The following is an 18,146-nucleotide window of genomic DNA, read 5'->3' on the forward strand; positions in this document are numbered from 1 at the left end:
GAGCTTGACTATGCCTGCCCTTTCCCATCAGATCCACCATTCATAGAAGCTGAGAAAAAGGAGAGAAGCGCCTCTAAGTGCAATAAGTCTTTTAATTCAAGTCTAAATGTAGAAACACTCACATGTGTGAAGTAATCATAAGCATAAAAACCGTGGTTAACAATAGTTAACGGTGGGGTGGTAACCCGGGTGAAGAACCGTCATCTCTCTGCGATGTGGGGAGGTCAGCTCTCGGCTGGAACAGCGTGGTGGCTGGAGGGGGAACAGCGGTGAGGCCGGCCTTCATGCACGTCCTCCCTCAAAGCCGGATGGAACGCACGCTGGAACGTACCGGCGGCGTGGCCGTGATGACGTCAGATCCCAGGGTGCACTGCGACGCGTTTCGGAGCATGCACTGGCCGTGGAAGGCGGAAGTGCACTCCTTTTTCAAGCAGGGGGAAGTGGATGAACAGGGGTGAATATATAGGGAACGTGAGTCTAATTGATCAATTAACCAATTAACCAGTGATTGACCATTGCTATCAGGTGAATAGTGTAAAGTCATGGATGTTAACTGGGGGGTAAAAGGAAACCAAATGGAAAAAAGAGAGGATGTAATAAATAAGAAAACGGAAGACGAAAGAAAAAAAAAAAAAAAAAAAAAAAAATTATGTTCTGGGAGATTAGTGGGGTAAAATGTTCACCTTGCAGCACTGGCACATCAATTATGTAACAGTAGTGAGCAGATATTTAGTGGTAATACAGCGTGATTGCAAGATGATACAGCATGATTGCAAGATGATAAACATATTGGTAATAATACATGCAGATGACATTATAAAAAGTAAATTACATTGTAAAAAATTGTAAAAAATTGTAAAAAATAGAATAAAATATAACTAATGAACAAAAGGTTATAAATAATAAACTAAAAATTGGATAAAAAAAAAAAAAAAAAAAAAAAAAAAAAAAATTCGATAAAAAATTTGATTAAAAAATTCGATTAAAAAATTCGATAAAAAAAAAAAAAAAAAAAAAAAAAATTAATAAAGAAAGGGGGGGGGGGGAAGTATCATTGTGAGTGTTGAGTGGCTGTGAATGGGAAATTGTAGTGTTTATAGTATAGTGTTAATGTCTAATTCCTCGTTGAGTCCGCCTGGGGACAATGTATCTAATGTAAATATCCAATAAGTTTCTTGTGAACAGAGTTTTTTGAAACGATCAGACTCAGAGAGATTGTTGTGTATGGATTCTAAGACCCATACTTGTAGGCCATCAGTGGATTTTTGGTGATATTCAAGGAAGTGGCGGGGGACGCTATGTTTGTCTTTACCATCTTCAATAAGACGTCTGTGCTCGCCAAACCTGGCGCGGAGGGGTCTGATGGTTCGTCCCACATATAGGAGGCCGCAAGGGCAGGATATACAATAGATCACATGATCAGTGGAGCAGTTGTAAAATTCTTTGAATGAATAGGTTTTTCCTTTTGTGGTGAAGTTTTTTTGTCCGTGTTTAACGAATTGGCAAGTTTTGCATAGCGCTTTGTTGCATCTATACATGCCGACAATGGGTATGAGGCAGATTGTGTTGAGTGTGTTGGTGGGTGGGTTGTATTTGCTGGGGGCAATCTTGTTTTTAAGGTTGATGGCTTTGCGGTAGGTGTATTTTGGTTTTTTATCTAAGATGTCTATTAAATGTGGATCCTGTAGTAGTATCGGCCAATGTCTATTGATGATAGACTCCATTTTGTGAAAGTTGTTGTGGAATTTGGTTATAAATCTGACCTGGTTGGGAGGCTCTGTGTTATTGTGTGTTTGGGGTCTACCCTTGTGGTAGAAGGAGTGGGCCTCATCTACTAGCTTGTGTGGGTAACCTTTGTCTAGGAATTTCTTTATTAGAATGTCACTCTGGAGATTGTAATCTGAATCTGTGGTGCAGTTTTGTCTGAGACGACAGAATTGTCCTTTAGGTATATTTTGGATCCATTTGGGGTGGTGGCAGCTGTTGAAGTGGAGGTATGAGTTGCCAGATACGGGTTTGAAGTGGTTTTTTGTTAATATTTGGAGATTGTCATGGTATAATTCGAGATCTAGGAATACAAGAGTATGTTTGTGGTGAGTGGAGGTGAAGGACAGTCCAAAAGGATTTGAATTGCAATGGGTTACGAACTGGTCTACGTGTGATATTGGTCCATCCCAGATGACGATAATGTCATCTATGTAACGGCCGTAAAAGATGATGTGGGCGGCAAAGGGATTGTTGTGCCATATGTGTTTGTCCTCCCAGAAACTCATAGTCAAGTTGGCATATGAGGGTGCAAAGTTGGCTCCCATGGCTGTACCTTGAGTTTGTAAGTAGAAATCGTGGTTGAATGTGAAGTAATTGTGTTTGAGGCAAAATGAGGTGGCGTCTACTATAAAGGAAGATTGTTTGGGGTTGAGTGATGGATCCAAGGATAGATAATGCTGGATGGCGGTGATGCCTACATCATGGGGTATCGAGGTGTATAGGGAGCAGACATCTAACGAGACCCAACAATAGTCGGGTTCCCAGGAGTATGTTTGGAGTAATTCTAGCAAGTGTCCGCTGTCCCGGATATATGAGTGTTGAGCCTGTGCAAGGGGTTGTAGGAAGTGGTCGATATATTGGGAGAAACCGCTGGTAATGCTCCCTGTGGCCGCTACGATTGGTCTTCCTGGTGGATTATTTGGATTTTTGTGTACTTTGGGGAGAAAGTAAAAATACGGGGTGTTGTAGAAGTCTTTAGATAGAAAAGAGGCTTCCTGCTTGGTGATGACACCATCAAGTAAGGCTGTGTTCGTTAGTAGTAGTGCGTCCTGTTTGAATTCGGGTAGTGGGTCTTTAGTTAATTTGGTATACGTGGATGTGTCTGAGAGGAGTCTGAGGGCTTCGTCTATGTAGTCAGTGGTATTAAGAAGTACAATGCCGCCGCCTTTATCGGCGGGCTTGATAATAATGTCCTTATTGTTTGATAAAGTGGTAATGGATTTTTTTACAGTGTTTGGTAGATTAGAGGCGGAATGGAGCTGGTTGGGATTGCACAATTTGATGAATTCCGAGTAGACTACTCTATAAAAACTTTCCAGGTAGGGGCCCTTAGAATGTGTGGGATTGAATACTGATTTGGGTCTGAGCGTAGTGTGTGCCACAGGTGGGGGGTATAAAAGTTGTGAAGTGAGTGTAAAATCTAAAGGTGGGCCATCATCAGGGTGAGACTCAGCAAATAATTGTTCTAATATGTCTAAGGCGTCTGAGTCAGATGGGGTTGAGGGGTTGATATTGTCTGTGTCAGGTGAAATGGCTGTAGGCTGAGTTTTTTTGGATTGAATGTGAAAGAATCTTTTTAAGGTGAGATTGCGTATAAATTTATTCAGGTCTTTGAATAGTGTGAATAAGTTGGGTGGGGAAGTTGGGGCAAAGTTTAGACCGTGATTGAGCAGAGAGATTTCAGTTTGTGATAGTTGATGGTTGGATAAGTTGAAGATTTTTACAGTTTGCGGTGTTTGTGTTTGGTGTGTGTTGCGGTGTTTATTTCGTCCCCCCCTACAGCCTCTGTGTGTTTTCTTTTTCCGTGGGGGGGATTTTGACCTAAAAAAGACGGTGAGGTGTTGGTGGGGGAGTGGTGAGCAGAAATGAGAGTGGGGTTAAGATGATTGTTCGAAATCGGAAGGCCAAGGGTGATGACAGTATGGGCATCGAATTAAAAAATTTGATTAAAAAATCGAATTTTTTAATCAAATTTTTTATCGAATTTTTTTTTTTTTTTTTTTTTTTTTTTTTTTTTATCCAATTTTTAGTTTATTATTTATAACCTTTTGTTCATTAGTTATATTTTATTCTATTTTTTACAATTTTTTACAATTTTTTACAATGTAATTTACTTTTTATAATGTCATCTGCATGTATTATTACCAATATGTTTATCATCTTGCAATCATGCTGTATCATCTTGCAATCACGCTGTATTACCACTAAATATCTGCTCACTACTGTTACATAATTGATGTGCCAGTGCTGCAAGGTGAACATTTTACCCCACTAATCTCCCAGAACATAATTTTTTTTTTTTTTTTCTTTCGTCTTCCGTTTTCTTATTTATTACATCCTCTCTTTTTTCCATTTGGTTTCCTTTTACCCCCCAGTTAACATCCATGACTTTACACTATTCACCTGATAGCAATGGTCAATCACTGGTTAATTGGTTAATTGATCAATTAGACTCACGTTCCCTATATATTCACCCCTGTTCATCCACTTCCCCCTGCTTGAAAAAGGAGTGCACTTCCGCCTTCCACGGCCAGTGCATGCTCCGAAACGCGTCGCAGTGCACCCTGGGATCTGACGTCATCACGGCCACGCCGCCGCTACGTTCCAGCGTGCGTTCCATCCGGCTTTGAGGGAGGACGTGCATGAAGGCCGGCCTCACCGCTGTTCCCCCTCCAGCCACCACGCTGTTCCAGCCGAGAGCTGACCTCCCCACATCGCAGAGAGATGACGGTTCTTCACCCGGGTTACCACCCCACCGTTAACTATTGTTAACCACGGTTTTTATGCTTATGATTACTTCACACATGTGAGTGTTTCTACATTTAGACTTGAATTAAAAGACTTATTGCACTTAGAGGCGCTTCTCTCCTTTTTCTCATCTACAGAAGTTGCTACAGCTTATTTGGAAGCCTTGCCCTCAGTGCCACACGGAATCCTACGCTCTTCATACAGTAGCCACTAATACCACCATCACCCATACTACCATTTCCCAGGACTTTGCAGTGTTTGCGCTGTTACAACCCTTCCTCATTTTTTCTGAATCATTTTGTGCTCATGTAGCAGTACCAGCAGCATCCACTCACTTAGTCCTCCACATGTACATGCCTGTGCATAGGTTGGCAAACATATGTGTGTTTAATGTGCATATATGTGTACATGCATGTATACCTAGACATTTATTTGTAGTATTTAGTTATTTGGTCGTTTTCTGTAATTTGACCATCATTATGATTTAATATTTTTTAACTCATTGTATTACCAACACTATTTTACTCATTCACTACTCCATAACTAATTGTCAATTAACCACTCTCTCCTTCCCCTTTTTTTTTTTTTTTTTTTTTTTTTTTTTTTTTTTTTTTTTCCTCCTCTCCTTTCTCTCAAACAATTTTGATACAATCTATTTTTGACACAATTCAATTTTAATTTTTTTTTTTTTTTTTTTTTTTTTTTTTTTTTAATCGAATTTTTTTTTTTTTATCGATTTTTTTTTTTTTTTTTTTTTTTTTTTTTTTCCTTCCCCTCTCTCATACACCACTGAATACTTATCCATCTATTCACCTTCATCATGGAGCTACTCCATGATATTGAGGCAATCAGATACGATATCCTAGACAATTTCTTTACCCTCTTTCCATCTGATTTATTTTCTGATCTTGTCATATTACCAAGGAAGACACGTTATCTCTTTGGGGGCAAATTTAAAAAATTAGAAAGACTCATTTCCATCGCCAACCACCAATGGTGGGACAAATTCTTCCTCAATCAATATCTTACATACAAGATTACCCCTAGAGGCCTGAGAATCTTAAAGGCCTGCCCCTTCTTGGATCCTACAAACCACAAAAATTGGCAAAATCTCTCTGAATTTTGTACCACCAAGTGGATAGAAGTCATCATCTCCCAAAGAGAGAACAAATTCCAACAGCATACACATCACATCCAAATCATGTTACAAGAATTCCTAGACAGCGGACACAAATTACCCACACAGTGGCTAAAAACTCTAAAAAAGAACACCAAACATCAAGAGAACCTCATAGTATCAAACAAAATTGCCAAATTTAAAAGAGATCTAGATGACTATAACCACAATAGAGTTTTCACTTGGAAAAATCACAGCATCCCCGCCCTCATGGATTTAGTCCTCCCCCGCACATCTAGAACACCACAACAACATACCACACCACGACAACCCATCCCCCCTCTCATTCAAACACGATTCACCAAATCATATCCCACACAACACACCAATCACTTCAACCACAAAAGCTTGCACAATAAAGACACACCCAAGTCTCGCCCCAACACTAAAACACCTCCCAATAACACTTCCACAAACCAACAACAAAAAAACCCTATAAATATACCTCAGACCATCACCACCCCTATACCCATAACTGGTGACACCACACCTAATGGCACTCAGATTCCCATCACCCACACAAACACCCCTCAACCCATATCCCCATCCACCGATGCCCATACTGTCATCACCCTTGGCCTTCCGATTTCGAACAATCATCTTAACCCCACTCTCATTTCTGCTCACCACTCCCCCACCAACACCTCACCGTCTTTTTTAGGTCAAAATCCCCCCCACGGAAAAAGAAAACACACAGAGGCTGTAGGGGGGGACGAAATAAACACCGCAACACACACCAAACACAAACACCGCAAACTGTAAAAATCTTCAACTTATCCAACCATCAACTATCACAAACTGAAATCTCTCTGCTCAATCACGGTCTAAACTTTGCCCCAACTTCCCCACCCAACTTATTCACACTATTCAAAGACCTGAATAAATTTATACGCAATCTCACCTTAAAAAGATTCTTTCACATTCAATCCAAAAAAACTCAGCCTACAGCCATTTCACCTGACACAGACAATATCAACCCCTCAACCCCATCTGACTCAGACGCCTTAGACATATTAGAACAATTATTTGCTGAGTCTCACCCTGATGATGGCCCACCTTTAGATTTTACACTCACTTCACAACTTTTATACCCCCCACCTGTGGCACACACTACGCTCAGACCCAAATCAGTATTCAATCCCACACATTCTAAGGGCCCCTACCTGGAAAGTTTTTATAGAGTAGTCTACTCGGAATTCATCAAATTGTGCAATCCCAACCAGCTCCATTCCGCCTCTAATCTACCAAACACTGTAAAAAAATCCATTACCACTTTATCAAACAATAAGGACATTATTATCAAGCCCGCCGATAAAGGCGGCGGCATTGTACTTCTTAATACCACTGACTACATAGACGAAGCCCTCAGACTCCTCTCAGACACATCCACGTATACCAAATTAACTAAAGACCCACTACCCGAATTCAAACAGGACGCACTACTACTAACGAACACAGCCTTACTTGATGGTGTCATCACCAAGCAGGAAGCCTCTTTTCTATCTAAAGACTTCTACAACACCCCGTATTTTTACTTTCTCCCCAAAGTACACAAAAATCCAAATAATCCACCAGGAAGACCAATCGTAGCGGCCACAGGGAGCATTACCAGCGGTTTCTCCCAATATATCGACCACTTCCTACAACCCCTTGCACAGGCTCAACACTCATATATCCGGGACAGCGGACACTTGCTAGAATTACTCCAAACATACTCCTGGGAACCCGACTATTGTTGGGTCTCGTTAGATGTCTGCTCCCTATACACCTCGATACCCCATGATGTAGGCATCACCGCCATCCAGCATTATCTATCCTTGGATCCATCACTCAACCCCAAACAATCTTCCTTTATAGTAGACGCCACCTCATTTTGCCTCAAACACAATTACTTCACATTCAACCACGATTTCTACTTACAAACTCAAGGTACAGCCATGGGAGCCAACTTTGCACCCTCATATGCCAACTTGACTATGAGTTTCTGGGAGGACAAACACATATGGCACAACAATCCCTTTGCCGCCCACATCATCTTTTACGGCCGTTACATAGATGACATTATCGTCATCTGGGATGGACCAATATCACACGTAGACCAGTTCGTAACCCATTGCAATTCAAATCCTTTTGGACTGTCCTTCACCTCCACTCACCACAAACATACTCTTGTATTCCTAGATCTCGAATTATACCATGACAATCTCCAAATATTAACAAAAAACCACTTCAAACCCGTATCTGGCAACTCATACCTCCACTTCAACAGCTGCCACCACCCCAAATGGATCCAAAATATACCTAAAGGACAATTCTGTCGTCTCAGACAAAACTGCACCACAGATTCAGATTACAATCTCCAGAGTGACATTCTAATAAAGAAATTCCTAGACAAAGGTTACCCACACAAGCTAGTAGATGAGGCCCACTCCTTCTACCACAAGGGTAGACCCCAAACACACAATAACACAGAGCCTCCCAACCAGGTCAGATTTATAACCAAATTCCACAACAACTTTCACAAAATGGAGTCTATCATCAATAGACATTGGCCGATACTACTACAGGATCCACATTTAATAGACATCTTAGATAAAAAACCAAAATACACCTACCGCAAAGCCATCAACCTTAAAAACAAGATTGCCCCCAGCAAATACAACCCACCCACCAACACACTCAACACAATCTGCCTCATACCCATTGTCGGCATGTATAGATGCAACAAAGCGCTATGCAAAACTTGCCAATTCGTTAAACACGGACAAAAAAACTTCACCACAAAAGGAAAAACCTATTCATTCAAAGAATTTTACAACTGCTCCACTGATCATGTGATCTATTGTATATCCTGCCCTTGCGGCCTCCTATATGTGGGACGAACCATCAGACCCCTCCGCGCCAGGTTTGGCGAGCACAGACGTCTTATTGAAGATGGTAAAGACAAACATAGCGTCCCCCGCCACTTCCTTGAATATCACCAAAAATCCACTGATGGCCTACAAGTATGGGTCTTAGAATCCATACACAACAATCTCTCTGAGTCTGATCGTTTCAAAAAACTCTGTTCACAAGAAACTTATTGGATATTTACATTAGATACATTGTCCCCAGGCGGACTCAACAAGGAATTAGACATTAACACTATACTATAAACACTACAATTTCCCATTCACAGCCACTCAACACTCACAATGATACTTCCCCCCCCCCCCCCCCCCCTTTCTTTATTAATTTTTTTTTTTTTTTTTTTTTTTTTTTATCGAATTTTTTAATCAAATTTTTTAATCAAATTTTTTATCGAATTTTTTTTTTTTTTTTTTTTTTTTTTTTTTTTTTATCCAATTTTTAGTTTATTATTTATAACCTTTTGTTCATTAGTTATATTTTATTCTATTTTTTACAATTTTTTACAATTTTTTACAATGTAATTTACTTTTTATAATGTCATCTGCATGTATTATTACCAATATGTTTATCATCTTGCAATCATGCTGTATCATCTTGCAATCACGCTGTATTACCACTAAATATCTGCTCACTACTGTTACATAATTGATGTGCCAGTGCTGCAAGGTGAACATTTTACCCCACTAATCTCCCAGAACATAATTTTTTTTTTTTTTTTTTTTTTTTTCTTTCGTCTTCCGTTTTCTTATTTATTACATCCTCTCTTTTTTCCATTTGGTTTCCTTTTACCCCCCAGTTAACATCCATGACTTTACACTATTCACCTGATAGCAATGGTCAATCACTGGTTAATTGGTTAATTGATCAATTAGACTCACGTTCCCTATATATTCACCCCTGTTCATCCACTTCCCCCTGCTTGAAAAAGGAGTGCACTTCCGCCTTCCACGGCCAGTGCATGCTCCGAAACGCGTCGCAGTGCACCCTGGGATCTGACGTCATCACGGCCACGCCGCCGCTACGTTCCAGCGTGCGTTCCATCCGGCTTTGAGGGAGGACGTGCATGAAGGCCGGCCTCACCGCTGTTCCCCCTCCAGCCACCACGCTGTTCCAGCCGAGAGCTGACCTCCCCACATCGCAGAGAGATGACGGTTCTTCACCCGGGTTACCACCCCACCGTTAACTATTGTTAACCACGGTTTTTATGCTTATGATTACTTCACACATGTGAGTGTTTCTACATTTAGACTTGAATTAAAAGACTTATTGCACTTAGAGGCGCTTCTCTCCTTTTTCTCATCTACAGAAGTTGCTACAGCTTATTTGGAAGCCTTGCCCTCAGTGCCACACGGAATCCTACGCTCTTCATACAGTAGCCACTAATACCACCATCACCCATACTACCATTTCCCAGGACTTTGCAGTGTTTGCGCTGTTACAACCCTTCCTCATTTTTTCTGATTCATAGAAGCTGAACTGTAGCTTCTATGAATGACATGGTATCTTTGAATGGATGGGAGCGAGCTATCAATCACCCCCATCCCCCAATTTCTTTCCCGTGGTTGCAGGAAAGAAAATTGCATCATCTATAGCCGGTTGTAGGCTTTTAATCCAATTACCATGGAATTGTAGATGTTGATTTTTCAGGAACAGGACGGGAGGTGTGATAGCTGTGTCCTTGTTAAAACTACCTTAAAATAATTGAAATACATCAGTTTGGGTTACTGCTGCTGTAAATAAAGCAAGCTAGTTATAAAAGAAAAACAAATCATAGATCAAATTCAGTTCATATTTGTATATATACTGTGTATATATATATATATATACACACTGTATAGGTTGTAAGCTGTAATGAGCAGGGCCCTCTGTTTCCTACCGCATTAAATTGTATTGTAATTGTACTGTCTGCCCTCAGGTTGTAAAACGCAGCGCAAACTGTTGGCACTATATAAATCCTGTATAATAATAATAAATAATATACTGTATAATACTTTATATTTTGCATTTGGCTTATAGATTTAGTAAAAAAAATATAGTGTGCAATTCCGAATTGTAGAGCTCTTTTATTTTTATAAGAATTGGAAACTTTGGCACTCCAAGTAGCATAGCTAAGGCTAAAATCCAGGGACTGAGGCTCTCCAGCTTATAATAACAGCTTGTGAAGGAGTACCATATGTGACGTTTGACTTAAAGGCTTATCGAAAGCTTTTGCACTCTCGGGATCTGTAACAATCTCTCGCTCTCTGCCGTCAAATGGAAGCATATTTTCCTGCTGGCCAGAGCCTTTTTTCTTTGGAACTTTTGAGGACAATTGTTGGTCAAAGTATATGTCCAGCCAGAACTTTTTGTTTTTTTGTTGTAGATAGAACGGGGAAGGATTCCAATTTTTATTCCAATGACAACAGTTTCACCAAATGGGAAGCTAAGGATTACCTACAACAGTAAGTCAGGCAGAAATAAAAATGCAGAATAGAATACATGTTAAAAGTGACCAAATGCGGGATGTGACAGACACGAGGCAGCAGTTCCATGTGAGAACTCACAGATTTAACTGATCTTGCTATGGACATTTCACTTTTTGCTGCACTGGGGAACAGAGACAGTGCATTGAGTCACTACAAGAAAAAGAAAGTTGAAAATAGTAGGGACAAAGGGAGGGAAATGGGGACAGAGGTGGAAGTGCTAAGAGAAAAAAAGAAGCATGACAGAGATTAGCTTTTGCACATGGGAGTGCAGTGTAGCACATAGGTAGGGTTGCCTTGATCTGGGCAAGAAAAGATTAATGCAGAATACACACACCAGAAATGTTTCTGGAAGTGGGGTTATGGCACAGGAAGGAAGAACTGCCAGCTCAGAAAATGTGGTTTCTCTCAATGACTGAAAGCAGTATTAAACCCAAAAGCAAACATTTATTATATTGCAGCTTACCAATTCTTAGATATGATGGCTGCATTAGTTTTCTTTTTAGGCTTTCTTTCTTCTATTTTCATCTAGTAATCCAGCCAGCAAGTCTGTTGTTTTTCAAAACCTCAAGCTCTCCAGCAGAATGTGCCAGTTTACATGGATGAGACAAACTACTTAGCACTGACAGCGGTTATTAAAATGATCAGCTTATATTTAGTCAGGCAAAACCTATATACCAAAAGAAAAAAAAACTGTTTACTGTGACTGATTATAAAGTGTGAGCTATAGTTTGGCTTTAGTTTGTTAGTGTATCTAAATTATTATTTATTTCAGGTACTTACATAGCGCTGTCAATTTATGCAGCGCTTTACATACATATTGTACTTTCACATCAGTCCCTAACCCTCAAGGGGCGTACAATCTATGATCCCCAACCTACATTCATACATATACTAGGTCCAATTTAGATCTGCTGTTACATTTAACACTGCCCCCCCGACTGACAATGCTGCTGTCAGTTGTGCCTCCAATGCTCAGTCCTCCAGAGTGGTGTCTCACTAATACAGGATATGTGGTACTGGCCAGATCAACAGGTGAAAACAGGGGAAAAAAAGCCAAAGAAAAGAAAACTTATGCAGCAACCACATCAAATAATTTGTAAGCTGCAATATAATACATTTTTGGTTTTGGATTTAATACCGCTTGAAGTTCCTTTAATCCCCACCTATCTGATTTTGGATTAAATTTGAAAGTTTCAAACTTTAAAGGTCTTATATTTCAGGCACTCCAGGAGGCAAATGGGCAGCACACAACCCAAGCTTTGATTAGTGACCACACATCTCGACATTCAGAGCAAATCAGCCATGTATAATGGGAGATAGTGGGAGTAGAGCAGAATCTTTGAGGTCTAGAAATATAATGACTAACTCATTCTGCTTTTTTTCATTCTTCCTTTAGACTGTGCCTTTTCATGGCGTAGAGAAGGTAATGTGTCTTATTTCATCCTCCAGCCAGGAATGAAGCCATGTGCCTCCATCAAAAAACTTTGCAAAGTTTTCTCCCTCATTTTCTCAACCTTCACGGTATTGTATTTGATATATATTGTGGTGTTGATGAAAATTGCCTTGCCCGGCAGCGCTTCTACCTTCCCACTTCTGAGGTGGAGAGAATCAGAAGATTCAGTATGTAAACACAATGTGACTCAGGACACTATCATCAAGGTCAAGAACAGCAGGACGTACCTGATTGCGGCCTACTTGGACTTACGAAGTGGTAGAACTGTCCGCATCTTAGGAATCACAAACCGCTATGAGCAGGATGTGTTGCTTTGTGACTTCTGTTTATCAGGAACTAATAATACAGCCCTTGTGGAGTTTCAGATCCATACTGACCACTTTGATTTTCCCTATGGGACCACAGACCTTCTCTGTAAGCTACCTGATGAGAGGATTCCAGACTATGTTTCCATCTACCAGACGGATGAGACTTCACAGACTTTTCTAAAAATCCAGAAAACTGAAAAACAGGACCAAGAGATACCTACTACATTTCAGTATGAGTTTCTTGTATGTGTTTCCACAATGTTTGGCTCATACAACAACATTTTGCAGTTTATCCAGTCCATGGAAATGTACCAAATATTGGGGGCCAAGAAGGTGGTTATTTATCACACAGATTCCAGCCTACTCATGAAGAAAGTTCTGTCCTACTACAGCAAATTGAAATTAGTAGAACTTGTTCCATGGCCAATCACTTCTTTTATAAATGTCTCTACTGGTTGGCATTACCCTGAGCATCCAGGAGATCTCCATTACTATGGCCAAACAGCAGCTTTAAATGACTGTATTTATCAAAACAGGTACAGAACCAAATATATTGCACTGAATGACATAGATGAGCTGATTCTACCCATCATGCACAAAGACTGGCCGGAAATGATTGACTCTCTTTTGAGGATTGATTCAACCGCAAGTGTCTTTATCTTTGAAAATCATGTCTTCCCAACTACCTTACGAGACAAGACAAATCCTTTAACACCACCTGAATGGGCCTCTGTTCCGGGACTCAACATTCTCCAGCACATCTATCGAGAGCCCAACAGACCCAGTGAAATCAACCCAACAAAGATGATACTGAATCCCAGGAATGTTGTACAGACCTCTGTTCACGTTCCTCTAGAATTTGTAGGGGAACAGTACGAGGTCCCTGGTGATATTGCTAAACTCTGCCATTATCGAGAGCCGAAACAAAAAGATCTGGAAAAGGATCTTCTCATTGAGGACAAAATAATGTCAAAATACGAAGCAGTTTTGGTACAGAGGGTTAACAGGTTATTAAGCAAGCTTAGACTGATCAAAAAAACAACAGCCAAGGACCAGTAGTCACGTTTGCCTCTTTCCACTATAAAATTACAACTAGTTAATCATAACAGAATTACAGTGCCTTGAAAAAGTATTCATACCCCTTGAAATTTTCCACATTTTGTCATGTTACAACCAAAAACATAAATGTATTTTATTGGGATTTTATGTGATACACCAACACAAAGTGGCACATAGTTGTGAAGTGGAAGAAAAATGATAAATGGCTATAAATTTTTTTTACAAATAAATATCTGAAAAGTGTGGCGTGCATTTGTATTTAGCCGCCCTGAGTCAATACTTTGTAGAGCCACCTTTCACTGCAATTAGGCTACGTTCACACTAGCCTTGTGTGCAGGCGGCAGAGAGGCGTTTGGGAAGCGTTTTTACCGCTTCCCAAACGCCTCTGCCAATTCTGCACATTACAGCACATGGTGCTGTTCTAACGGGAGCGTTTGCGTCGCGTTGCGTCGCGGCAAAATGGACGCCTCTGGACGAGTCAGGAGGCTTTGAAGCCTCCTATTCTCGTCTATGGTGCCGCTCCGCAAACGCCCGGCCGGCGTTTGCGGTGCGGTTGCGACGCGGTTGTGGGGCGTTTGCGGAGCGGTAACACCACTCAAACTGCATTATAGGCGTTTGTGGGGCGTTATTAACGCTCGGCAAACGCCTAGCAACCGCTGCTAAACCGCGCATGCGGCGTTTGCGGAGCGTTTGCCGAGCGTTAAAAAACGCTCCGCAAACGCCGGACCAACGCTTGCCAAACGCTATAGGGGCGTTTGGCAAGCGTTGGCAAAACAGCCTAGTGTGAACGAGCCCTTAGAGCTGCAAGTGTTTTTGGTATTTCTCTACCAGCTTTGCACATCTAGAGAGGGACATTTTTTGCCCATTCTTCTTTGAAAAACAGCTCAAGCTCTGTCAGATTGGATGGAGAGCATCTGTGAACAGCAATTTTCAAGTCTAACCACAGATTCTCAATTGGATTTAGCTTTGGGCTTTGACTGGGCCATTCTAACACATGAATATGCTTTGATCTAAACCATTCCATTGTAGCTCTGGCTGTATGTTTAGGGTCATTTTCCTGCTGGAAGGTGAACCTCCGCCCCAATCTCAAGTCTTTTGCAGACTCTAACAGGTTTTCTCCTAAGATTTCCCTGTATTTGGCTCCATCCATCTTCCCATCAACTCTTATCAGCTTCTGTGTCCCTGCTGAAGAAAAGCATCCTCACAACATGACGCTGGCATCACCATGTTTCACGGTGGGGATGATGTGTTGGGTGATGTGCAGTGTTAGTTTTCCTCCACACACATAGCGTTTTGCTTTTAGGCCAAAAAGTTCAGTTTTGGTCTCATCTGACCAGAGCACCTTCTTCCACATGATTGCTGTGTCCCCCACATGGCTTGCAAATGGGACTTGTTATGACTTGTTATGACTTTCATTCAACAATAGCTTTCTTCTTGCTACTCTTCCAGGGCAGATTAGTGGAGTGCACGACTAATAGTTGTCCTGTGGACAGATTCTCCCATCTGGGCTGTGGATCTCTGCAGCTCCTCTAGAGTTACCATGGGCCTCTTGGCTGCTTCTCTGATTAATGCTCTCCTTGCCTGGCCTGTCAGTTTAGGTGGACGGCCATGTCTTGGTAGGTTTTCAGTTGTGCCATACTCTTTCCATTTTCAGATGATGGATTGAACAGTGGTCTGTGAGATGCTCAAAGCTTGGGATATTTGTATATAACCTATTCCTGCTTTAACCACTTCCCGTCTGGCCGTTGTATATAAATGGCCGGATGGTGGCAGTGCAGGGTCGGTGACCATTTATAAACGGCCTCCCTGATCTCTGCTTGTGCGCACTCCTTTGGAGCGCACAGCACCGCGATCTGGTGCCAGCTGTGTCCTCCAGACACAGTGGAACACCGATTGTTGTACGGGACCTCTATGCGAGTTCCCGATCATGTGATCACTGATTGGCCAATCAGTGATCACATGCAGAGTAGTAAGCAAGATGTCACTTGTGACATCATTGCTTACTACGTGTGAAATCGGTGAATGATCACAGAGGTCACATGGTACAAGGCTATTCACAACAGCCTTGCACCATGTGACAAGATGTGACCAATCACAGCTCACACAGTATTTCTCAATGGCTGCAAGAATGCAGCCAGAGAGAAGGAGACATGATTGCTTTTACAGCCTTTATGGGTGTAAAAGCAATCAGTGTAAAAAAAAAAAAAAATCTTCATCACCCCCCACAAGTAGTACAGTGTCACCATGGTGACATAGTACTGCTAGGGTGACAGTATGTAAATAAAAAAAAAAACAAAGAAACCATAATAATATAAAAAAAATAAAATAAAAATGTGAAAACATTTTTTTTTAATTATAATTTTTGGTTATAAACTAATTTGGGTTATTTTTTTTTTTTACTAAAAAGATAACTGAATACATTTTGGCCAAGATTTATGAAGAAAGATTATTTATTTGCAAAATTTTATAAGAAAAACACTTTTTTCAAAATTTTTGGACTTTTCATTTATATAGATAAAAAAAAATCCCAGTGGTGAATAAATACCACCAAAATAAAGCTTTATCTGTCTCAAAAAAATGCTAACAAATTCATATGGGTACAGTGTTGCATGATCGCGCAATTGTCATTCAAAGTGTGATAGCGCTGAAAGCTGAAAATTGGCCTGGACAGGAAGGGGGTAAAAGTGTCCGGACTTGAAGTAGTTAAACTTCTCCACAATTTTATCCCTGACCTGTCTGGTGTGTTCCTTGGCCTTCATGATGCTGTTTGTTCACTAATATTCTCTAACAAACCTCTGAGGGCTTCACAGAACAGCTGTATTTCTACTGAGATTACATTACACGCAGGTGGACTCTATTTACTAATCAGGTGACTTCTGAAGGCAATTGGTTCCACTAGATTTTAGTTAGGGTATCATAGTAAAGGGGGTTGAATGCTCACCACACTTTTCAGATATTTATTTGTAAAAAATTTTGAAAGCCATTTATCATTTTCCTTCCACTTCACAATTATGTTCCACTTTGTGTTGGTCTATCACATAAAATCCTAATAAAATACATTTACGGTTTTGGTTGTAATATGAGAAAATGTGGAAAATTTCAAGGGATATGAATACTTTTTCAAGGCACTGTAGCTGAGTGCTGTCCATTACAGTTCTGTCCAGTACTTTTTTTATTTGCACTGACTTACAATCTTTCAGGGTACATCCCCTTCTTCAAGGTCCAATCAGTACTAATAATACACAAAGTTTTAAGAGAATGTTGAAGAAAGATCTGAGGGGAAAAAAAGCCCAAATGTGCACAGCAATGGTAAATAAACTAGGATAGTTAAAGTGTTCTGCTGGTGAGCAGTGGCGGAGGATGGTGGCGATAAGGGGGTGGAGTGTGATGGTGTTGGGTGCTGTTGGGGGGACGCCCGATTCTTGTGTTGCCTAGGGCAGCACAAGAAGTGAATACACCACTGATGGAAGACCTTAATGTTTTAGTTCTTAACCACTTGCCTACCGGGCACTTATACCCCCTTCGTGCCCAGGCCAATTTTCAGCTTTCAGCGCTGTTGCATTTTGAATGACAATTCCGCGGTCATGCAATATTGTACCCATATGGAATTGTTATAATTTTTTTCTCATAAGTAGAGCTTTCTTTTGGTGGTATTTAATCGCCGCTGGGTGTTTTATTTTTTGCACTATAAACAAAAAAACAGCAAAAAATTTTGAAAAAAAAAGGTTTTTCTTTTTTTCTATTATAAAATTTTGCAAACAGGTAATTTTTCTCCTTCACTGATGTGCATTGATGAGGCTGCACTGATAGGCAGCACTGATGGGCACTGATAGGCAGCACTGATAGGCACTGGTGAGGTGGCACGGATAGGCAGCACTGATAGGCGGCACTGAAAATGACGCAACGATCACAGACTTCATATGACATCCTCACAGAACTGGACAACCGCGCTGTAGCCGTCATGCGGCTATAGCGTGGTTGCCAAGTGGTTAAAGGGAATTTAAAAATCACTCAGGAAAGGAAAACTTTTGAACTGAGAATGATATTTCTATTTGACACAAGAGATAATGGGCTGAATTTTGACCTGGGTTTTTTGAATCATTATCCAACAGTTTTACGGCCCCCTCTGTGACTGTCACTTCCCCTCCCCCCAGTCTATAAGTCGCTGTCAGTTTTTTCTCATTATCCTAGTGTAATTACTGTTGCTGTGTATGTTTGTTTGTGGGGTTTTTCCCCTCAGAGATTGTCTTACTTCATTT

General features: G+C 40.8%; 1 protein-coding gene across 1 annotated transcript in view; it reads left to right on the forward strand.

Moving 5' to 3' along the window:
* Nucleotides 1–14,130, forward strand: part of LOC149462352 (beta-1,4-galactosyltransferase galt-1-like) — a 62,263-nt gene extending 48,133 nt beyond the window's left edge. Inside the window, exon 2 of the mRNA XM_089677065.1 lies at nt 12,464–14,130. Coding sequence (XP_089533191.1) covers nt 12,523–13,887 — 1,365 coding nt within the window. The 5' untranslated portion in view covers nt 12,464–12,522 and the 3' untranslated portion in view covers nt 13,888–14,130. The remainder of the gene's footprint in view (nt 1–12,463) is intronic.
* Nucleotides 14,131–18,146: the final 4,016 nt, after the last annotated feature.

Source organism: Staurois parvus, unplaced genomic scaffold (assembly GCF_062004578.1).
Source record: "Staurois parvus isolate SC_StPar_1 unplaced genomic scaffold, SC_StPar_1.0 ptg000176l, whole genome shotgun sequence".
Classification (NCBI taxonomy): Eukaryota; Metazoa; Chordata; class Amphibia; order Anura; family Ranidae; genus Staurois; species Staurois parvus.